The following is a 25,228-nucleotide window of genomic DNA, read 5'->3' as shown; positions in this document are numbered from 1 at the left end:
GCAGTTTAAAAAAGTACATTTGCTTAATATTTCGCTATAAAAACGTATAAAAATCTTTCTTTGCATGTTATTTCATATTTAATTAATTTGTATGCTTTAAAAACTATCCACCCCTGACATGATTGATCAATGATGTCGTAAAGCAAACGAGATATGGTAAAATACAATTGGATTTTATATAGACTGTGAAATATGAGTAAAATATTAACACTCTGTATTGCCTAGGATGCAAGCATGTACTGGAAAATTCTTGATGTCACAATTTTTTCAGCAAATTCAAACTTTGTATTGCGTCACAGTAGAATCTACATATATAGTAAACTTGTAAATAGTATAATTCTATTCGTACGGTGAAATCAAACCTTTTAAGGCACAAACAACGTCTGCGTCTCGTGTTGTAATCAGCAACTGACAACGACCAGATAAACAGTCAAACAAACTGGCGTGTTTTAGTTTCCATACGTCGTCAAGAACAAGCAAACAATCTTTGTCCCGTGTGTTTTCTCTCAACCAAGATTGCGCGTCTTCTTCGTTACTATAAGTTAATGCTCCACCCAGTTCATTGATAAGTGTATTTAGAAGACTTAGGCAGTCTGGATTTTGTCCAATATCAAGCCAAATTACGTGACGCTGTTCTGCTTGAACCCAAGCAACAGCCTGAGCTAATACAGTCTTTCCAAGTCCACCCATGCCGCGAATACTTACTTTGTCTCTCGTACGAACGCCTACAACTCCCACCCTATTACTCCCCGACTTAAGTTTCTCTATAATGTCGTTTACAAGTGATGGCCGCTCAACCATGTCACTGGGCAATTCACGCAGGCCATACGGAACTAAAATATAAACGTTGGATTTTAATATTTTTCTATTTGTAACTTTATACGAGAAAATTTATTCATGAAAAATTACTTGTGGAGACAATAAATCCAATCCGAACATTAATTTTTTTTTTTAAATAAAAAAGAAACATTTCAAATATTACAATTGTCATCTGTTGACAGACACCAACGTGTCTTTTTAGAATTTTCAATGAAAACGTAAAACAAAGTATTGCAAATCCACTCTCAACGATAACAGTCTTTTAATATATTACGATTTTATTTATCAACCAAAAACCTGGATGCGTAATCCTTATCTTTGCAGCCACAGCGATAAACAAAGAGACTCCTCTCTCGAGTAATCAAATTCATTGCCATATACGGCAAACTTCATCCTCTATCTAACTGTGATCTTGTGTATACAAATTAACTTGCCTTGGCTCTCGCAAAACCCATGCTATGACACAAAGATTTCTGTCACTACGATGTTTAAATGTGTAATTGGGCACATTTTACCAAGTGTGGAAAAGGTGAATTGTTTTACCCTCCACAAAACCAGTTCACACAACTCATCAATATTCTTCTACTGTATTTTCAGAAAGTTTCTCTACTATTGAAAATCTCCTTTTTAAAAAGTACAGAATGCATCAAACAAACAAATTATAACAGCTCGCTACACTATTAATGCCTTTTTTAAAACTTTTCTAATCAAACAAAACAAACTTGATTATTTAAGTTCAAACAAGTGCAATAACGGAGAGCATAATTGGTTCTCAATTATCATTAGGTGTGACTCAGATTTTCTGATAGAAATTGAAACAAGTATGCCCAAATAACTTCTACAAAGCGTTTTAGCGAAGCTTTTAATGCTTTCGCAAGGCAAAAAGATTGAACAGAAAGGAAAAGTTTTTAATTGTTTTGGGTGGGTAAGACTGTAAATTTTACCAAAAACTTCTTATTGGTAAAAAGAAAAAAAGAAATCCAATTGAAAATATTAAAGACCAAAATTCAATAAAGACAAAGAGATAATAAATAAAAAGGTATTGCATGAAAAGGCTTATTGAGCAGCGTAACGTTTCGTTTTACCTCTGAAGGCATCATCAAACAATATCAAATAACAAGTTATGCAAATTTACAACTTGCATTATTGTACCATTGTGATAGGATAAAAAGTTTGACATGAAGTTCAGAAAAAAAAATGAGAGAAGAAACATACAAAGGCTAAATCGGACAATGCAATTTGCTATCATATTTTCACTTGTTGTCAACTTTCTGACATTTACATGGATCCTTTCATACTTAATGATGTCAGCGTCAGTTGATTTCCTATGTTTTCGGCTTAGTGCATGTGCGACAAGAATCAGTAGGTTATTGAAAAGGGAAAAGATATGAAACAGGAATGAGATAGAAAACTGAGCAATTGCATGTCAATGAAATGTTTGAAAAATCTTCTCGTGACAAACCAAGCACTTCTTCTGTCTCTTCCAAACTGTGATAGACGAGTGTCTGGCGTCTTGAAACCAGATTCCTCATTTCAGCTTTGCACAAACTTGTGCACTGTAGAACCACAGGCTCGATTTATATTAATAAAATTTTTGTTGCTTGTAGCCAGGTATGCTGATGAGCCCTGACATGTGGAAAAACAAGGACCAATTGTTTTTAATTTTTATCATAGTAATGTCCAAGAAGGAAGTTTCCCAATGCGTTCAACCTCATTTCTAAACTAAATTTTGCGTTATTTGCAGTTAAGATACGCGAGAAACGTTTGCATTCGATAAATGCTCTGTTTTACTAAAAGACCAAAAGATCATTTACGTTGCTGTTACACAATTTATACATAATTATAAAAATAATGTATATAATAAACACAAGTTGCAATGACAATCAAATCTGTCAGTGGCATGAAACGTTTTTAAAAAGTTGAAGAATATGAGGCATGATTTAGGAATTGTTGCAGTTTCGCAAGTACAGAGACTTTAGCAGAGTCAAGATAGCAATAGAACCACCATTTTGAAGTATTACCAATGCCACTAGCTCTAGCAACAATCTTTTAGTGCTTGTCTTGGAACACGGAAGAAAAGTTAGACGTTTGAAGGAGAAAATGAAGTTATAGAGGAAAAAATCATTTGTTCCAGAGAAGAGACGAAAAGTTTAGACATAAAACAATGTTGGTTAAGCTATAGTTCACTCAAAGACAATGACGGACAAATGATCCATCAAAGGAACTGCTATGTTTCATGCAAGATGAAGCTTAAAAATCAAGAAATTATGAAATTGGAATAAAAGAGATTTTTTCCATTATCTCATTTCATCAAGTGGTGTACATCATCAGTGGTCAAAGCAACATAACCCACCATTTCCAACACCAAATTTTCAAGAATCACCCAAATTGCAGCAGTAGAGTGAGTGATACAACTATCACGAGTAACTTTTTGTAGTTGTATGAATTTCATCAGAAAAAAAAGAACTGTGTTTGAAAAAAACAGAAAAATTTAAATGTTTTTAAATTATTTTCTTTTTCAGATTTAACAATATTATACTTGTTTCAGTCCACATAGGCATGTAACCATTGCCTGTTGTCAAGAAACAGAGCCTGCCCTTGGAGTATAAGAGTTTAGGAAGCTATTTCGCACACTTTTGGCAATCCCAGATAATTTATTGCATCACAAACTTCTGAAGGCATTAAGACCAGGGGCAGGTGTTGGCTTGCCTCCTCTTCTCCCTCATTTCCGAGCTCACCTTTTTCCAATTCTTTAAAATAACACAGACAGTAACAGTTATGTAGAGCAATAATAACTATTGTATTTTTAACAGGTAGCTACTTCAACAGTATAACTTCCGTCTATACAATATAAACCTTTGTGTTGCTATCCCGAAAGCCTTTTCAACGATTCGTATTGCACTTGAGGATTGCTAACTTGCGATTCTTCAAGATCATACACCTTGGCTAATGTATGTCCTTATTGCAAACGCATCATCGCCAACAAAAACATGTGTTTGTTTCTTTCAGGTGGTGTTCTATTTAGATGTAGCTAAATTTAACATGTTGTGCTCGATTGCAATACCATAGTTACTGCTTGCAAAAATATCTAAATCATGAAACCTCCATCATCACCAATATAAACCATCATATAGTCCTAATTTAGATTGACGGCTGCCATCGATACATTTATCGATATATTTAATCATCATAAAAATGCATGTATTCCTCTTAAAGGAAATAGTATATTAACATGCTTCCCATTATTTGCACCACGCAATTAAAAAGTTCCACCATACTTAAAAAACCACAAGCCACAAGCCAGCTCAATCCAATCATAAACTGTTCAGCAAAAATTCAAATTGATTTTTTAGCACATGCAGCGGTCTAATCATAGTTCTTGACATGGTAGAGGCCCTTAAGCTAAAGTCTTGCAACAGTTATAAAAGCATCACCAGTGATCAAATACCCAGTGTTTCTGTTTCCTTTTTGTTTTCCCTGATGGTTACTTGTCGGGCTTTCCAGCGTGTGATTTTTGGTGCAAGTAAGTTAAGCAGCTCTTCGATTATGCATAGTATCGTACAACACACTTTAAAAAATCTTATAGACGAATAACATTGCCTCAAGTGCTTAAGTGTCATGTTCCCCTTTTAAACCAGTGTGTTGTTGAGGTAAAAACCACCTGCGGCCGAAGAAAGCGAAATGCATGTTCTCATCATTGATGTGTATATTAGACTGGATAACGCATTCTTGTGAAAATTGAAGCTGGAAGTTCGATTATCTGCTACTGGCTTCATGGTAGGTGTCGGTCCTACTTTACTATACTTTTGTATTACAAAATCACAATTTTTGCGTTTTTATTCATTTTACAAACTTCTGATTGCGGCAAAATTTTCATGAGATGTAAAGGAAAACCGTTAGAGGGTTTTAACCCTAAAGCTCTATTTTCTTAGCTTTGTAACGACTAAAAAATACGATGGCAATTTGTATTGAAATTTGAAAGTTGAAGTTAACAAAGACAATTTCAGTTGCGCAAGACATTTTTAGAAGATGAATACTTAAATTACAACAAAGTACGAACAAAGGTATTCTTATCGTTAATATATTGAAGTTGTTCACAAAGAAACTAGACTATAACATTGCTTCGCTTAATGCAACACAGAGAGGCACTTTTGCATATTTTAATTATGTGCATCTCGTAGAGTTTGATGATACCGTTTTCAACTTACTATTCATCCAAATTTCTTTTTGATTATTTGTCTATGTCGATTTATTTTGTTTCTTCACGTAATTTGAAATTATTATGATTTTTGCGATGTGAATTACAACCCCAAACAAAGTGTAGTTAAATGTGTAAATTTGTAGTAATCTTTCATGAACGTCATTGCAGATGAAATTTTGGTGGCAGTATTAGGATTCTGTAAAATTTTCACATTTTTTAAGAAGCAGCAGCATCATATAATCTCCAGTTTGTTTCAAAACAATGCAGGTCGACCTTGTACCATGTCAAGTTTCTGGCATTATAAAGCTAAGAAGACAAACTTTTTAGGATTAAATATGTTTGCCGCTCGTTCTGTCCTTGTCAAAAAAATTTTGCTCGAATCAAAAGTTTGTAGAACGAATAAAATCAAAAAAAACTGTGACTTTGTAATACAAAAGTATGGTAAAGTGGGACCGAAGGTCATAAGTAAATGAGCAAATTTCCGGCTTCAATTTTCGTACTATATTTTATACATGGATGCTTTATTCAGTGTAATATACATACCAGTAGTTTTTATTAGGGCACTGTCAAAACACGTCCGCCCACTTCATCTCCTGCTGTTTGCAAACTACCCGTCTTGCACAATTTCATAAACAATTTACGTGCGTTAAACAGTCGTAAGTTAAACCATCTTAACTTTTGATGTTTGTTGCTGTATGGTGCTGTATAGCGCTTTACTAGATGTGGTAAGACTAGTAAAAGCCATCCTCTTTCCCCTTTGTGCTTCATTTTCTTTACTTTGATATTTCACTCGAGGAGACCAGTTGGTATATATTGACCATATTTCAATGTTTTTTTGTTTCCCCTTTTTCAAAACTATCGATTTCCTTTGCTTTTCCTTCAACTTCCGGTATTCATCAAAAATTATATCGATGGCAATGAAAACACTGATACCACTGACCAACAAAGATTCAAATTTAAAATTTAAAATTTAAAGTTCATGGTGTGCATTTGAATTCGGAATACAAATTTGAAGTTAAAGTATCAATTCCAATTGCATATTTATCACCCCACCAATCCCACATACAAAATGAACAGTGGCGTAGCTAGCGGTCCCGCTACTCCCGCCCGGCGGGAGTAGAAATTTCCCAAAAAAATAATAAATATTCTATTTGGACATAAGATATACATTATTTCACGAACAATTTGTAATATTATGTTTTATTCGTTCATATTTACGCTTTTATTAGGTGGTTCGTAATCGTAATACAGCAAAATCTCAAGATTTGTTATGTAACCTAGCAACCGCCTTTTCTCGCACATTGCATACTCGCGCGATTCTCCACGTATTCCGCCCATCTTCAGAGGGCGGAACATACAATATAATTCTATATAAGAAGTTTTGAATTCTGGTTGGCTAAGGGACTTGACGCATGCTCAAATCTGCTGTTTTATAGTCGAACTCCCGCTATTTTAAATTGGCGGAGGTTGTAATTATTCGACCTTTTAATACGAGTACAGCGATTAGTGATTATCAAATTACGTGTCATTGTCGGTATTAATTTTCCATTGTGTTTACTCTCAAATTGCTATTTTGTATTTGTGTATGACACAATGGCTTCAAGTGCGACTGCGATTTGCTCAACTGATGTTGATTTAGTAAATAGCTTATTAGCTAAACCGTTCTCTGCTCGATCGTCGGTCGAACAGAATGTTATCGTTCATGAACGGCCTACTCCTGATTTAACTATCCAAAATAAGGGAAGAGCATTTCAGAGAGTTTGGTATGAGGCGAAGGACTGGCTGTGTGGCAGTACAACCTTGCAGAAAGTGTTTTGTTGGCCATGTCTAATGTTTTCCCCAAAACATCGCCATCGTGGACTAAGAATGGCTACAACGATATGCGTAGTATTATGTCTGATGCTAAGAAGCATGAAAATCTAAATCGCATTTGACTGCATTTAAGACATGGAAAACGTATGGAGCTAGTGAACGAATTGATTGTCTTATGTCCCTCGCTAGAAGAAATGAGATTCAGCGTCACAATGAGGAGGTAAGACAAAATCGAGAAATTTTAAAACTGTTACTGAGGCCGTGCTGTATTTGTCAAAGCAAGAGTTGCCATTTAGAGGTCACAATGAGTCCGAAGGTAGCTTGAACAAAGGTAATTATAGAGAGTTGCTCGAATGTTTTGCTAAGTTTGATTCTGTATTTGAGCGTCGACTGCACAGTAGACTAGCAGAATCTGATATAGTTGGTGACAGAAGATTTACTGGAGTCTCCCAGAAATTCAAAATGGTCTTATCAGCTGTCTTGATTCAATTATTGAAGATGAAATCAGAAAGGAAATAAATGATTGCACATTTATGAGTATTCAGGTTGATGAAGCATCTGATGTCTCCACCAAAGAGCAGCTAAGTGTTATTGCTCGGTTTGACAAAGCAAGTGAAATTATGGAGAGGCAATTAGGATTTGTGGATGAAAGTATGAACAGAAATGCCACAGCAATATCACAAGTTGTCAAAGATAAACTTGGTGAGTATTCTAATATAAAAGAAAACTGGTTTTACAAACATATGATGGTGCTTCTGTCATGTCTGGCCATATCAATGGTGTTCAAGCATTGGTTCGACAAGAGTATCCTTTTGCTCATTTTGTTCATTGTGCAGCTCATAGATTGAACCTGGTCCTATGCCAGTCAGCCTCATCAATTTCTCCTGTTAAAATCTTTTTATTAATATAGCTACATTCAGCACATTTACAAGCAATGCCCCAAAAGAAAAGCTTTTCTCACATCTAACAACCTTGAGTTTCCTGCCCTGGTGAAACAAGATGGTATTATCGCTCTAGATTAATCAATGTATTGCACAAAAACTATGAAAAACTTTTAGATATTTTTGAGGGGTACTTGAACAACCAGCTGGGTGGGATGATGAGTCATTAAGTAAAATAAGTGGCTTACTGCATTATCTTGATAGCTTTCTTTTGTTTTCTAGTGTGTGTTTTTACAGGATTTTAGAACAGTCCACAATTTTGTATTCCATTCTTCAAAATAGGGAAACCCATTTTAACTATGGCATAAGCAAGATTGACAATTTCAAGCAGTTTATTGTGTCACTTCGCACAGATCAAGCTTTCACCGAGTTTTACCAAACTGCACTAGAAAAGTAGGCCCACCAGCAACCAGAGCAGATAGTAGATACAATTACAAACAGCTTTATTTTGAGATTATTGATTCCATTAAAGGCATGTTAAGTGAACGATTTCAAGATATTAATCAGTTCGAGTTTTTAGACCTTGTAAATCCTAAACTATTTACTACATGGAAGGGCATAGTTCCACAGGAGAAGATCAATCTTCTCAAAGATAAGTATAGTCCTCTTTTGACATCCAAACTTTGGAGAGTCAACTTTCCTTCATTTACAACGACAAGGACTTTCACAAAGAGTGCAGTAATGAGGTTCTTAAATACATCTTCAAATTTAATCTCCAGTCGAGTTTAGGTCAAGTGGTAAATTTGTTAAAATTGAATGGTGTGTTGGCAGTGGCAAGTGCTTCAGTAGAGAGGTTTTTTCTTGCTTAAAAGGGTAAAAGCTATTTAAGAAATAGAATGGGTCAAGGTCGGCTTAGCTCTTTGTGTAGAATATCTATTCACAAAGATATCATTGAAAAGAAAGAGGAATCAGAGGTGTTGCATAACGAGGTGGTTGAAAATTTGTAGAAAACCCAGGAGGCTGGCCTTTCTTTATAAATGATGAGTATAGTATGTGTTTTGATATTTGTTCGTATAATACATGGTACTTCATTGAGAAAATTAAGCATAACTTTAAAGAATAAAGCCATCCCTGTCTACTTGCCCCAATCTAAACAAGTTTAAACTAACAAGTGGAATGCTAAGAAAAATCTCTCTCTATGCACTTTAGAAGTGTCGTATACTATATTATTTTTGTGCTAATACAAATTTCTTCTGTTTATGCAGGGCAGTGATGAGTAAATTATGTTTTAGGGGACAATTGTCTCCTGCGTAACGTTTCTCTGAGCCACCTTTAGTACCTTTTAACTAGTTGCAGTTTCAACGATTGCCACATTAAGAATGCAGCTAACAAAAATGGTTTTTTATAAATTATTGTACAACAAATAAATCGCCCTCGAAATCGCAGGAAATGCTGTTTCCAAGGCTCTGGATTTCAAAATTTTCCGGGGGAGCATGCCCCCGGACCCCCCTAGTGGGGTCGCGCCTTCGGCGCGAGATAGATTGGCGGGAGTGACTATTTTTCCTAGCTACGCCACTGAAAATGAAATCAAGCATAGCCAGTTCTAGAAAGTTTATAAAAGACTACACCTTTTGGTTGTCTTTGGTTGTCCTTATTTTTGCTTTCGTCTTCTTCTACGACACAGAAAAGAAAAAATACATAATTTTAGTCTCGCAACTAAAGCTATCAACAAACTATGTTTCTTAAAAACCATAATAAATATTTCGAATGCAATGCTAAAGTAAAGAAGAAAGTTATAAAACGAACACAAAACTGAAACCTTATTATTTAAAAAATTTTTACCAAACAGTTTGAATTTCAGATATGATAAAGTTATTTATACAGCACCTTGACGATGAAAGAAACATTATTCTAAAACAAACACATTTGAAGTAATTTTATATTTAAAATGGCAAGCTTTTACATTTTAATTCTTTCACTGTGTAATATACTTCTTGGATGGAGTATTTGCTTTACTAAAAGCAATTTATACTTTAGATTTTATTTTTAAAACTGTGTACACCACCCTTTGATTCACACGGATCTGATGGTTTGTTATGCAAAATTCTTGGTTAAATTTCACCTAACAAGCATTACCTTGGTGCAATTTTTCTGCAACATCTCGACGACCAATTGCAATTAAGACATCAGCCAATTTTCTTGTAGTAGCATCTCTTCCTCTTTCCTTTTTCCATTGCAACAACATTTGAGATGACTTCTCCTTCACAGTTGAAAAATCTATATCTATCCTCTCCAATTCCGAAGGTCGTATTTCCAACTTCATTCCCAACCTTTTCCAATCCTTAGCTATCTCATCAGTAATATCCATTACTAAACAATTCAATCGTTATTTCATTAAGTATTAATTATAAGATATCCATAGCAAGTTTGTTGTGTATCACTATTTCAATACCCTAACATAGCCGAGTGTGCCTGTCAAAGAAATGACACAACGCCATCAAACTTTCTCAGGGAGACAAATAGCACAAATATATGAGATGTTGACAACATGTACCAAAAATTGATTTTGTATGAAACTGTGATATGCTTTAGATAATATGTTTTACAATGAAATTGATTAAAAACAAATTTTGATCATACATTATAATATTGCACAACATTATACCTTCAAGCAGTCGTTGGCACCCTTTTTCGATTCTTCCCCAATCATTTAAAATATAAGCTACAGGAAAGATTAAATTCGTCAAGAAATGCATCACAAAGTTTGAAGTTAATGTGTATAGTGTAGCAAAGCAAAGCGTTCAAACAATTTTCCCCAATTTGCAGGGCCTGATTAACCCAATGGAAGACTGTGTAGCGGCCCAGGGGACTCTACAAACAAGGCGTCTACATCAGTCAACAGGAAATTAAAAATTGCTGCATAGAACAAAGGAGAACACTTTTTTACTCTTTATAACATCAATTTCAGTTTATGGATGAATAGACTACGCGCAATCATGAATCACGGTGAAAACTGACTAAAGACTTTGTCCAAAGCAAATGCCGCAAAGTACTTTATCTTAAGGAACATTCAATTATCACATGCAAGTACTTTACACTCTTTACATTCTTAGTTTATACTTTAAATAGATGTTTTACGAAATTGGTAACTAAATTTCGTTATTTGAAAAATGAACCCCCATAACCTTTAGAGTAAAGAAAGGGGCCCTTACAGATTTTGGTTACCCCGAGCCTCCACATATCTCAATCCGGCCCTTCCAATGTGTTAATCTAGGTGTGTTCTTTGTATACGCAGTACGATTATCCAACCTGCTCTTCCGACACGACACGTGAATTCATATTTTAGGCGAGCGTAAAGCTGAACGCCTTAATCAACATGATAACCCATTTATAATAAGTTTTAGTTTTAATCCATCCCAGGCTGATTGTGTCTTACATTCAGTATTCGTGCATTTTTGATAAACCAATCTTTAATTAAGTCGGTGAAACATTTTTTGATGAAAAACATTTCACTATGCAAATGCGATTAAATTTGATGTTGAACAAATCAGTTTTAAGGAATGCATTAAAAAGCAGATACAAGAACTTCTGTGGCCATATTTTACATAGCTTTTAATGTACGTGTTCATGCATCAACATGTAAAATGTATGTTTTCGATGAATGGAGAATATATCGTCGTTATAATTGGGATGAAGAGATGTTAGTGTAAAAAATATTGATTCTCTTCAGCAAAAGTCTGCTTTCAAAATATATTTGGTTTCACTATTGTTGAAACTCCCAGGATGCCAAAATTTTGCTAGCTTCTCTTAACTCACTTTTAACAGGTTTATTGTAGACAACAAAATGCTTGAAGATGCGTTCATTATTTATAACTACTTATTGTAAGTAAACGCATGCTTTCAGGGATATTAGTGATTAATTGTCCTGCAAAATGAGGGAGCTGGGTTTAGTAAAAGTACGATGGTGCAGCACGAGGGACTTTTACTAAACCTCTCGAGGCTTAAGAAGGCATTTACTAATATCTCTAAAAAATGCGTTTACTTTGTAATAACATGGTTGCGGAAGGAATAATCAATGCATTATACTCTTTCGTTTGACAATAATTTTATCACACTTTGAGTTCACTTATTCGAAATTGACAGCAATTGATAGTGTTTAAAGCGGACATTGTTCACGGTCAGTGATTGAACAAAGAAGCCATCTAGCTATTTAATTGTGAATTCTGTTTTTGAATTGGTTCAGTGAACCTATGTATAAATTTGCTTTTCAAATACATTTTGTTTTTTCATTATTGTTGAAGTTATTGATGGTTTTCCCAAGTTAGTGACAAAAAAGTTTCTGAAGAAATGGAAAGACGATTTCTGTTACACTCAACGACATAAATTGTGAGGCATTAAGGCTTTTGATAAGGCAAGTTTGGTGATTTTGAATAATAGAACGAAAGATTCACTCCGTTACTCGTGTCTGAATCTGAATAATTAACGATGTAACAACAGTCGAGTATGAGGACTTTCGAGTAGGTAAACTTGCCTTTGAAGTATTGTCGTTTCAAAGGACTTGCCGAAGACATCATGCTAGTAGCCTTCTTCATTTAGCAGAATTGAGAATGATCCGACCGTGGAAAATTGAACAATTTAGCTGAAGCAATTTCTACATGACGAAAATAAAGCCCCGTTTACACAATACCGGATTGCTATCGTAGCAGGTTGAATAAACTTTATATTAAAAGGCAGTGAAATTGTTCAACGTAAGAAATACTAAATCAGATAGACTAAATCTATCAACTTAATACGCTTTTACTCCGTACAGTTACCCCTTTAAAGCAAATGAAGATGTCGTGATCAGCAAATCCGGTATAGTGTAAACGCAGCCTAAAATTTGAAAACAAATATGGCGTATTGTTTTATTGATTAGGGATATTTAGCCTAATCGTCCCTAATGAATATATTGACGAGGGAAATGCGGTAGTGAACGTCCCTGTGATAACAAAAGATCCAGAGGCACCCATGTAATAACATATGATAATAAACAGCAAAAAATCATTTTCCTATTTCAGGAAAAAACCAACTTATTATAAGAAAATAGTCATCAGCAGTTTAAATGAAGGCGAGTCTACACTAACAGAATGCAAGAAAAGGACTGATGACACATAAATAGATATATTTTCACTACCAACAAGGCATGGGGCAGATTTTTTGAATGAGAACAGTTTTTCCCCCCATCTTTTTTGGCAAAGTCGTTGCTACCTTGTAAATATTCTCCGACATCTCGACGGCCAATTTCGATCAAATTGTCAACTAACATTTTAACCGCTGCATTTTTTCCTTTGCTTCTCCTCCACGTTAAAAGCATTTCATTTGCCATTTCTTCCACTTTGTTATAATTATGGCTTATATTGCTTAATGTTTCTTCTAATATCTCCAACTTTCTACCAAGATCTTTCCACTGGGAACCAATCTTTTCGGCAATATCCAAGAGAAGACTATCTTTTGGAACAATACTCTCCATTGTAACGTTGAGGCTTGCTAGATATGAAATCAAGAACGATTTATCTTTTAGAATACATAGGCAGTTGCGAATGGCGTGAGTTTGAACCAGGCTGCCATGGCCCTTCAAGGACTGGGTTCCTCCTCCCCTAACGCCAAGTTGATAATGAAAATTTACTTGAAAAAGAATACAATATTAAAGGGTTTTTTATTTCTATATAGAAAAATAAAAATTATAACTTTTAAGTTACTATCAGGAACACAAATTCACGAATAATCTTCAATGAAAAATACTCAGTGCTTCCATTTGCTCAAATATAAGCCTCGTTTACTATCGTTATATTCATAAATAACACCGTTCAGAGTGTTCCTTTGCATGGTGATTGCTTGGGGACGCGTGGCTCTGCTCACCGAGAGCTCATAGCAGTTACGGTGCTGCAGTTGCAAAAGCTCACCATATAATATGAAGGTTGTAATTTTCACTGAAAGAAATATTATAAATATCGCTATTCATGGAAGTATAAGTAACCATAGCTAATTATCACTCATATCAATTGCTCTATATATAATGAGAGTAGATCAAATAATTACTATATTTTTGCCAGGGTAGCTCACTTTGCCGTGAACTGAAACACTCACAATGCTATACACTCACTTGCCATTATTAATTCCACTTCCTGTGCTGCATTCTGAGAAACAAGTTGAGAACATTAATCATTCGTTAACCAACCATCAGTACTTTTAATACATACTAAAATTGAACAAGGAAAAGGAAATTATTGTGCAATTGCACTACAATGAACCAATATATACGTTACTCTAGCCCAACAACAGAAGGAGCCGTATTCACCCGTTTTAAGTAGGGCTCGCGGGCATTAACTAATTCCATATTCATTAGAGGTTGTAGAAGGAAATGTTTATATCTAAGGTTTTTTTCGCTTCTATAAACTTGACATAAAAACAAAATCTATTTTTACATAGCTATTGTCATGCATGTTTGCAAACTAAAGTCACAGTTTTACTTATTTGCTAGCTATTATACATTTCATACAGAGATTTTGCCTCTTTACTGCTAGTAGCAAATCTAGAAGTCCACTTGCATGCTTACTTCGTTTTCCAATATATGGTTATTTGTAAAACAACGAATGGAATAGAGGTATAGGAAAATCCAGAATGAGAAAAGCTGGATTCTGCAAAACCCAGAATGAGAAAAGCTGGAGTCTGCAAAACCCGGAATGAGAAAAGCTGGAGTCTGTAAAACCCAGAATGAGAAAAGCTGGAATCTGCAAAACCCGGAACCAGAAAAACTGGAGTCTCTAAAACCCGGAATGTGAAAAGCTGGAATCTGTAAAACCGGAATGAGAAAAGCTGGAATCTGTAGAAACCGGAATAAGAAAAGCTGGAATTAAAACCCGTAATGAATGAGAAAACCTGTGTTTGCAGTCTCTGCGATGATATGAATTCTTGATACGAATTCGTTCAAAATAAAGTAGACAATTTATATTTAAGAAATGTTAAGCTTCAAGGTACTTATGCAAAAATATGAGCAAAACTTCGAGCAAAAATATGGCAAAACACACGCTATATAATTCAGCTAAATGTACCTTACAAGTATTCTTTACTTGCCACTGTGCTTGCTTGCTGTGAAAACTATTCACACTTGAGTGACTTGAGATGAAATTTGAATAACTGAGTTCATGCAAGAAGTGAAATGTTTACGCGAAGGTAGACTTCCGATTATATAATCAGTTTCTACCGTTTATGATAGACGATGCTTTCTGTCAGTTCAATTCCACTTACTAAACTAGGCCTATCGTGCTAGGTATTTTACCACTAAAAATAACTCGATTACTCGTGGAGTTTAAGTAGACATGCCTTAGGCACTAAGCGGAAGTTTTGAGAGAAAAACACATCTTATAATTCTAAATCCTATTGTATAAATACGATCGCAGAAGGCATTAGTTATACGATATTTCTTCAAGTTTCTTTAAACAAGGCTTATTCCATAATATGGTTTACACTTTTATAGGAAGTTTGAATATCCATATTAATTATACTTAAGGGCTGTTTACATGATCCCGGCTAACCGAGTTTCAGTGAGGCATGAAATGATTTCAAGGTATTGAAAGGAGTGAAAACTTCAAGCGTAAATATTACAACTCCTTATTAAGAACCACAAGTCATTCCTGTTGTAATCCTCAAATTAGGCCAAATTTGTTGTTATAATTTTAAATGTTTTGTGTAGTTATCGTGAAATTGCCAGAGAAGATTTATCAGATGATGAGTTTGAATCGTTTCCATTTGCCCAAATCATTTATCGCTTGACTGAATCCCGGCTACCCGGGCACATGTAATCAGCCCCTTAATATGGTGTTACATTACATGATACGCCAATGATGCATGTCAACTGTCAAAACTCTACATACAATATCGAAAGAACAAAATAAAACCCAATTACAAACCCTTATTCGGGACTCTGATGTTTTTGAAATTGTCTTGGTCTTGGTCTTTAGTACTTGAAACCAATTGAGTAACTGGTAAGTCTAAGTGAGTCATGTTAGTATATGGTTGCAATCATACGTCGAAACGTAGAGTCAAAAGGCTAACATTATTTCGTTGTTGTATACCTAAGTTATAATAAATGACATTGAGTTTCTCACATTCCTGGTTTTACAGATTTCAGCTTTTCTCATTCCGGTTTTCCCATTCCTCTATTCCACTCCCAATTCCCCATTCCTTGTTTTACAGATAGCCCCATTAGATGTACTTCGATGCATTTACGAAAAAACTTAATACTCTTTTCGAATACTGAAATTTCTGTTAGTTTTTCGTGTTAGATTGAACTTAGGATGATTAAGTAGCTACCCATACTAGCACAAATGTGCGGCGAAAGATTGATTATTTGACATATTTATATATTACTTGTCAAATATTCAAATATCTATAATCCGTTTGAACAATTGACTTCACTTTTGAAACTGAAAACGTTGAGCATGCATGCTAGTAAGCGCATTTTATTTCCCGATCAGCACATATTTGTAAAACAAATGACATTGAAAGAGCAAATTTTGAACCAGAATTGCATCAATTTCTTACATACTTTAAGTAGCTTGTAATTATCAACAGTTCTTTGAAACTTAATAAACGAGGTGAAGTGCTCCCAAAAACAAAAAGTTGAAACCACACTAAGAAATTCGTATGGCCATATTGAGATTTTCGTCATTTGTTTGTTAGCATATTAAATTTAATAAAACAAACAATGGAGGGAAGGAAGCGTAGTTATCCGCAAGCAATATCGTCGCACTTATAAATATTGCTCTTTGTGAGAACATTACAAAGCAAAATAATATGACGTTTCAAGTTTTAAATATAAATTACATTTTGGCCATATCACCTGCTTATCTTAAATCACTTGACTAGAGCTCTGACATAAATGTATACATTCTTGAGGTCCCTAAATTTGCAATTCATGATTTGTCTGCATTTATCGAAGTGTTTCAGTTGAAAAATGAGCGTTGTTTTATAAAAATAGGAGTGGCAAAGTATAACGCGAGACAGAGGACACCTGCAGAGGACACCTGTGATATATGCATAAACACGATGCATATATCACAGGTGTCCTCTGCAGCCACAGAAATTTATTAGTGTAGTTTAAATTTTCTATGTTTTGAACATTTGTTTCGTTTCGTTTTGAAGAGCTTCTAAGAATTACAAATTATACAATTATAAGTTTGTAGATGTAGATCGTCCAGGTTAGTATAGTCTTGAGAAGGACTGTTTTTGTTGTTGTTGACTGACGTTTCGACAACCTTAGCGGTAATCATCTTCAGAGTCAAATGAGGCGTAAACGTCAGGTTAGCCATATTTTGTTATCTGGTTCTTACGTACAGGAAATGTGTGAAATGGGCAAAATTTGACTCTGAAGATGACTAACGCTAGGGTTGTCGAAACGTCAGTCAACAACAACAAAAACATTCCTTCTCAGGCCTTTGCTAACCTGAACGATCTACATCTACAAACATCTAACGATACTCCTGAGTTCAAACCATTTACTTTATACAAATATAATTTGCTTTATCATAACTATATATTTAATCTTTCTCCTTCAATGGCATTTGCTTCTTGACGAACAGGAAATTGAATGCATGTTTACCAAGTCAAGAAACATTTGCCAAAACAGCAATATTATCAACATGTGAATGAGTCCGTTGAGAGGGCAAGTACAATACAGGCTAGCTGTGAGATAAGAAGTACACTAAATTCCCATCGTTCCTGTACTTTCCTTGTTTTATGTCTGCGCTGCATGGTGCAATGAAAAGTTCATGGTTGAACAAAGTCACTTTAGACACGTCAAACTATTATGTAAATACTTATCGATACTCGCCCGTATTCTAAAAGATCACTCAAACTCACAATCACTGAGTTCCCACTAATCAGAGATAAAGTTATTTCTCCATTAATGGCAGGATGTTTGTTAAAATATCGAAAATGAAGCACTCATTGGTGTGAAGACCACACATCTTTAGAGTTTAATTCGTCTTGACAAACGAATTAAAGCAGTTAACCTGAGTAGATTAGTTGACGGTTGGTTAGACGTATAGTTCGTTTAGACGTGTTACTCGCCTTAAGCATAAAATCGGACATTTATTATTACGTTGGTCATTTTCCCACTCAATTTAAGTGCGAGTGAGTAAGCTTTAGAATAAGGGGGAATGTCTAACAGTATACTTTTGATTTAGTCAACATTTATCATGACTGGTATTGCTCTCCATTTGATTTACACAAATTGCCTACCTATATCTATTGCTATGAAATGATTCAACCATCATATGAGAATTATACATATGTTAGTTATAACCTTCCAATGTTTGACAAGCTCGTGAAATCTAACTTATGCGTTTACCATAAACAAGATGCTCTATGAATAAAATTAGCATCGTTTGAAGTGCCATTTCCAAGGTAAACGAGTTTGTCGTCGTCAAAAGCAGTCCACAAGAATGACAAGATAAAATACGTATAGACAATGAACGACATGGCTACGCTAACGGTTTTATTTATTTATGATGGTTGAATGACCAGAAAATTCTAAAAAATTCTTCAGTTTTAGCGAAGGCATGAAAAATCCCTCGTTTAATCAATTTGTCAGAGGATTGCGCCAAAAAGAAGAAATGGATAAGCTGTTAGCAAATGAATGAATTCTACATTATGACTATGCTTAATTGATTGATAAACAAACGTTGCTTTTTCAAGGGAACCAGTCATAGTACAACATATACAGCATAACTTACGGTCAGATTCAACTAATGTATTTCAAAGAGTGTACCTATTTCGCTTCTTCTTTGTGAAATTTCAACCATAGCAATACTTCTTGTTTTACATTAACATCGTCTACATAGATATTTACATCACAATATCAGCACATCCCAGGGGGGGCGCTTGCGGTATTACGGTCTGTGTTATGAATCATGATTAGTGATTATGTATCATAATAAATAATAATGTCAACGATAGACTTCGATAGGGTGGCCCACAAGTGTCACGGCGATAAACAAAACTCCACGGCAATAAACAAAACTTCACGGCAATAAACAAAACTCCACGGCAATAAACAAAACTTCACGGAAATAAATAGAACTCCACGGGTCACGGCGGAAGTGCTATCGCGATAGAAATACAAGATTACATAATTGAAGAGATTGAGGATGACGTACTTGCAAAACGTACAAATATCCGAAATGACCCTGTGACGGTTTATGTCTATTTTTATACAAATTATTTAGTAAATCACTCGTATATATCATTGAGTTCTATAATAACTTGAGCGGCTATAAAGTAAATGGTTGAGCGGCTATCTCGAGCGCGGCTTTAGATATCGGATGACGCCAAAAAATGGAGGAATTGACCTATTTTCGCCGAGATTTACCGATAATGACTGCTTTGCAGAAAATTTTGCAATTTTTCACTTCCCCCAGAAGAAAGAGTGAGAAAAAAATATTTTCGTATTTGGCATTTGAAAAGCAAATATATGATGAAAATCGAGGTAAAAAACTGAAATTCATTACAGCGAGTCAAGTGTGGTTGCTAGTTGTCGGCTTCTACGAGGATGCGTTTTATAACTATCGACAAAGGACCTTTCTGTCGGCTACATATCAATGCAGACGCGCGACGCAGCGAAGTAAACATTCAAACTTGTTTGCCCGATTAAACTTAACGGTTTATACAAAGAAAAAGTACATCATGGTTTATCTATACGGCTGTCGTGAAAAGAGCTAGCTCATTCTGAGTCATTTATTCTCATTACTTTTTTCCTTGTTTCATGTAATGGCGCAATTGTATGATTTTTACTTGTACATGCATGCCATTATGTATAAATGAATAAATGGTTGGAAAGTTACTGCTTTACTCAATATCTATGATTTTGTGTGATTCGTTTTCATTTAACTTTCGAAAAGACTCAAGTTAGCATAAGAGATGATGGGTAAATGTCATTGATAAATGAAAATAAATATTGTATACAAATCACCCAGTAACCTTTAAGATTTTTATGATCTCCTGGACTGGAAATGCCTCAAAAACTTGTTAAATTGCTGCACATTTTGATTTTGTTGTATTGATATTTGAAATGGACAAAATGCAAATAATCATTAAAACACTTGTGACTTGCATTACAATGGTAATTAAAATTATATTTGAAGCTTGTGAATTTAAAATTGTGTTTTTAATGTTTCTTCTTATCTTTTTCTCTGTTTTATGTTTTTCAATATAAGTGCACTTTGCAATAGAAGTGCACAATTTGAATGATCAATACAGCTTTCATCTCAATAATAAATCTCATGACCAAATTAAACACCAGTGGCTATTAGATTTTTTTCATGTGAATATCTAACATCTGGTTTTGTCAATACAAGAATGATGAAGTGTGTGTAGATTGGATAAAAAATATTTTGGCAAAAGCGCCAAATGAACTAAGCACATTTGCTATACTTTTATGCTAGAAGCTTAAAGATTTTTCGGAAATTATAAAGATATTAAATTATACTACCTGTATCTCATCCATATCATGAACAGACTTACGAAGCAGGAAATTGAAGGAACACTTGAAAATTCAAAAGTTTTCCAGTTTTGAAAAAGCAGGAAATAAAGCAAGAGATACATGTCTATTCTGTGCTATAATAGGTAAATAGCTCAAAATGTCAGTTAAAGCAAAAACTGAAATTGGGAAGAAATATATAGTACTACAACTTTGAAGTTTTCTTTAATGCTTCAATATAGCATTCATTAGATATTAGTAGCATTTAAACAACACTCTATTGAAATATTTTAATAAAGATATGACATTATTTGACCAAAAAGTGAGTCATCAACCGTCAATCTCAATATTAATATCCACATAATTAAACACAATCTTAATGACCATTTTACAGTTGTGTGAATTGACATTTTATCAAGTACCCAAGCACTTACAACCATCTTGTCTTGTCACCTTTCTTTGATACGATTAATTTTTCTTTCAAAGTATTCAAGGCATCTTTAGTAAGTCAACTATTTCCATCCATAAAACTAGACCATGATCAAACAACTCTTGAAATAATGTTGAAATCAGTGGCCGCGGAACTGGGGGGCATTGGTGTCAAGTGCCCCCCCCCCACACTTTTTGCAACAGGTAAAAATGTGCCCTTTTTCTGGAATGAAAGTGCCCTTTTTCATGGTATAGAAATGCCCTTGTTTTAGGTAAAATTGGACTGAAGAAGTTTTTCTTAGATACAAGTAGCCTTGAGAGTAGAACAAAGTCTGTCGGCATCACGCGAAATCAGCTATAGCTTAGTTTTTGATCTTGATTACCCAGATGGATCAAAAATTGCGTTTGTCGATCTTCGCAGACGTCCGCCCAGTAACTTAATCAACCAATGAGAATTCGCAATTATTGATCCACATGAGACTATAAATTCTACGGCATTGCATTGCTCCCGTCGTATTGTCTTTCAGGCCATTGGTCCTACAAAACTGTTGACAATTCATAATCATAATAATTGAAAATTTTGCGGTTTAAATCACTTCTAATCAAAATCATCATGCCTAGAGCTGCTAGGCGAAAACGAGAAAAGGAAAAAGAGCTTGTAGAAACAGCTAAAAGGATGCGAAAACTGACGAGTTTTTTTAGTAGTGCTCCAGCAGAGAACGTTGTTGACCAAAACATCGACTCTAGGTCTAATTTGACACTGCCGTCAGCTACAGAAACTCCGTCAACGTGTTTATCTCCTCATTCTCATTCCAAACCAAAATTCGGCGATTCTGACTCTACATCGTCTTCAGAGATACTAGTCGCGCCGCCGACCGAGCCAGTTCACACACTTTCTCAAAACCTAACGTATGCCTAGTTCCACGACTACCGCCCTATTGGTAGGACCTATGCAAATTGAGTCAACGGAAATTTTGCTAGGACTCGATTGTAAGCGTTTGTGCTGTACAGGCCGACAGCCTTACCATCCTACCCTAGAAGAAATACATCACACGTCTAGAAAGCAAACCAGTACAGGAGGATCGTCGAATGTACGAACTTGTCCGTCTTCTATATTTTTGAAATATACATGGGTCACATACTGCATGACAAAAGGCACCATTGCCTGTTACTTCTGTAAAAGAGCGATGCGTCAAGACCTTATTACTTTCAGTCATAATGATGAAAAGGCTTTTCTCCTAGGAGAATTCAGCGACTGGAAGAAGTGCAGAGAAAAACCTAAAAAACACTCTCAGTCTAAATTTCACGCAGAGGCGACTGAGAAAGTTTTATTATCTGATGATTCGCGAAGAGATATTGCAGCTATATTGTTTAGTGAATTGAAGAAAACCCAGGAAACTCGAAGAAGAATGTTGCAAAAACAACTAAGTAGTATAAGGTATTTGGCACGCCAAGCCCAAAGTTTGCAAGGTAAAACTGAACTTGAGAGTAACTTGCAACAGTTGCTAAAATTAAGAGCAGAGGATGTACCTGATTTGTTGGAGTGGATTGAAAACGGAAGATATCTCAGTCAAGACATCATAAACGAGTTGATTAATATGATGGGCAATGCAGTCCTGAGATCTATAGTGGCAGACATCCGTAAGGAATCACAATTATTTAGCCTATTTGCAGACGAGTCTAGAGACATAAGCAACAAGGAACAACTAAAATGTGTTTTGCGCTGGATATCTAGAACTGACTTGTCCGTCCACGAAGATTTCCTCGGAATGTACGAGCTAGAGAAAACCGATGCTGAAACAATCACCACTTCGCTGAAGGACATTTTGTTGCGATGCAGTTTGACGATAGACGACTGTCAATGGCAAACAAATGATGGAGCAGCAAATATGGCTGGAGGCAGAAGTGGGGTTGCTGCCGGAATATCTTCTGAGAATCCTCACGCCCTGTACATTCATTGCGGTAACCACATTCTTAACTTGGCTTTGCGTGACTGTGTAAAGGAGAGCTGGATTATCAGCGATACGTTGAAGGAGGTGCAAGAGCTGGCCGTGTTTATTCGATCTTCACCAACACGAATAGTGCAATACCAGCATATTGCCAAAGAGATTGAAGACAGCGGCACGCAAGTTGCGAATCCGCATTTGCTGTGTCCAACTCGATGGACAGTAGGAACCAAAGCCATCTCGGCTGTCTTGCACAATTATGAGGCCCTCTACTCTGCATTACTTAGCATTGACAAAGAATCTTGCAAGTCCACCGTTCGTGACACAGCATCAGGTATGGCTAGCCGATTGAAGAAGTTTTCCTCGTACTTTGGTTTAGGTTTTGCGCAGAATATCTTCAGCGTGTGTGAACAAGTAGCAACTTCATTAAAGAAGCCTTCAATAACGACACAAACAACTGTTACTTGCATAAATGCCTTGAAGACAAACTTGCAGCGACAACGACATGAGATTCAACTTGAAATAGTGTTGATACTGCACCATTACAGAAAACTTTGCAACCTGATCATCTCTTCATGTTGTCAACAAATTGAGCAGATCAAATTCTACTCCATTTTATGCTTGTTTTTCTGGTTATTGTTTGAGGTGGCAGCTTTTTCATGTTATCTATCCACTTAGTAAAGTGTACAGTCTCTATTTTGGCATCAGGGAAACAATTTTCCAAATGGATGGGTAAAATTATTGAATTTCATAACCAAAAACAGGTATCAGTATATTTGGTAGGCAAGTCAATGTTTTTAGATTTTACAGCTTTTTTAAGTGTATATAATTGCTTTTAAATCTTTGATGAACAAATAAAACAAGCAAACATCTTACATGTGAAAGCAAGATGTTCCATTTTGTGCACACTACGATATTCAACAATTGAACGATTAAAGTGTTGGCATTATAAAAGGAATAGCAAAAGAGATATCATGTTTTTAAATTCTCTATAATTTACTCTAGACAGCAGGGGGAGGTCGAGAATAATTTTTCTCTGCAAAGCGAACATTTCAGCAAAAATAGGTCAATTCGCATCCATGTTTTTGGCATCATCCCCCCAGTCCACTAAGCCTCTCCAGTTATTATAGAACTCAATGGTATATATTGTAAGACACCTTAAAATGTAAAAAAGTTCTTTGAGTCGAGCAGAGTGGCGTAGCCATTGAGTTCTATTAAATTACATGGAGGGAAAAGGGCCTGAAATCGGTTATCTAAAACATGGCGGCGAATAGGAATTTTTGGATGAAAATCACTGATTTCAAAAAAGACTGGATCAAGCAACTTTATATTTGTAGTAAACAAATTTTGAAGCCACCGCCGCCATGACCAGCAGAGACCAGCACACAGAAAGTCTTTCTAACAAAACTATAGAAAATATTGCAACACATGGTAAAATTTTGCTTTAATTTAAGGCAGAAGATGAAAACAACCTTTGTGGCAATAGTAGAGCGAGTCAGAAAGAATAATCGGCCGTATAAAACAAAACGCATAAAGGTTTCATTACAAATCACTCCTAAAAAAGGCTTGTAATTTTAAAGGATTGAACAGTTTATGATAGTAAATGTGATTATTTAATCAGTTTGTACTTCTGAACTACGATTCCAACAAGTCTAGGTAATTCCATGCAGTTGTGGGCTATTTTCCACGGTTTTTCCATACCACAGATGACATTTTGATCATATTTCATCATAATTCATCGTATTTTGGTTATCTATAAACTGATTTATCTCTTAGCTATGTTCATATAGTTACATTTTACTTATTTCTACTTCATTTTCATCAAACATATAGAGGTTCTTATCAGAGATTTATCGCAGAATTTTAACAATGGTGCTCTAATACATATTAAGACAACCAAAACTCAACATAAAATTTCAAAAAGCTTTCAAATGCACTCCCGGCTCTTCTCCCTCTTTTTGCTTGTCTTCGACTTCATTGCACCTAATGCATCTCAAGTGGATACTGGATGACCTAAGACTATACCAAGTGTAGATTGTTATCAGATGAGGCAATGCAAATTAAACTTTGCATGCACGAAATCATAGGGTTTTCTTGAATAAAGATGGAAACATTTTAAACAAATCTTGGCTCAGAGCAATTCTTTTATCATAACTTTGGTGTACCAACCTACTTAGAGCAATGGCATAGCCAACTTGAAAATTTGTTTATGCTACGTAAATTTTTCACCATTAGCATTATTCATTTCTTTAGAAATGTATTTTTTACAAAAAGTAAAACACCAAAATATTACATAGCATGAACAAATTTCAGGCTGCCTACACCACACAACATGCTTCATTTATCACAGTGTTTTCAACACAAATATTGTTCAATTTCAATCCAACTCTATTCTTAACTAACCATCATACGTTCAGAAAAATATTATAAACATATCCTTAATTAAATGACATTAAATGCATAAAAAACATTCTTTCATAAATAAATCCTTATTAATTATAGGTGAGCTCTCTTGATTGCAAGACATGTATAGCTCGAAAAGAATTGGTTGCTAAAATTATTGGGAAAACACTGTTTAAAGTACGATTAGGTAGTAAAAAACATTGACAAAATACGTGCCAAA

At 35.2% G+C, this 25,228-nt stretch overlaps 2 protein-coding genes across 2 annotated transcripts in view; one reads left to right on the top strand and one right to left on the bottom strand.

The window, feature by feature from the left end:
• The window catches only part of LOC124438069 (apoptotic protease-activating factor 1-like), a 30,710-nt gene extending 11,912 nt beyond the window's left edge, over positions 1-18,798 (bottom strand). Inside the window, exons 1-7 of the mRNA XM_046988060.1 lie at positions 18,524-18,798; positions 13,856-13,951; positions 12,961-13,239; positions 10,379-10,435; positions 9,850-10,083; positions 9,342-9,386; positions 363-833 (exon numbers count right to left, since the gene is read on the bottom strand). Coding sequence (XP_046844016.1) covers positions 363-833; positions 9,342-9,386; positions 9,850-10,083; positions 10,379-10,435; positions 12,961-13,239; positions 13,856-13,862 — 1,093 coding nt within the window. The 5' untranslated portion in view covers positions 13,863-13,951; positions 18,524-18,798. The remainder of the gene's footprint in view (positions 1-362; positions 834-9,341; positions 9,387-9,849; positions 10,084-10,378; positions 10,436-12,960; positions 13,240-13,855; positions 13,952-18,523) is intronic.
• Positions 18,799-21,846: 3,048 nt separating this feature from the next.
• LOC124439424 (zinc finger MYM-type protein 1-like) lies at positions 21,847-23,283 on the top strand. Its single transcript, XM_046989649.1, has one exon. The coding sequence runs from the start codon at positions 21,847-21,849 to the stop codon at positions 23,281-23,283; it is 1,437 nt and encodes a 478-aa protein (XP_046845605.1).
• Positions 23,284-25,228: the final 1,945 nt, after the last annotated feature.

The sequence above is a fragment of the Xenia sp. Carnegie-2017 genome, unplaced genomic scaffold (genome assembly GCF_021976095.1).
Source record: "Xenia sp. Carnegie-2017 unplaced genomic scaffold, XeniaSp_v1 HiC_scaffold_19, whole genome shotgun sequence".
NCBI classification, from domain to species: Eukaryota; Metazoa; Cnidaria; class Anthozoa; order Malacalcyonacea; family Xeniidae; genus Xenia; species Xenia sp. Carnegie-2017.
Note: the sequence above shows the minus strand (reverse complement) of the source record. Positions and strands in the feature narration are given on the sequence as shown.

Coding starts and splice junctions, on each gene's coding strand:
- LOC124439424 (XM_046989649.1), top strand. CDS start 21,847: ATGCGTCAAGACCTTATTACTTTCAGTCATAATGATGAAAAGGCTTTT.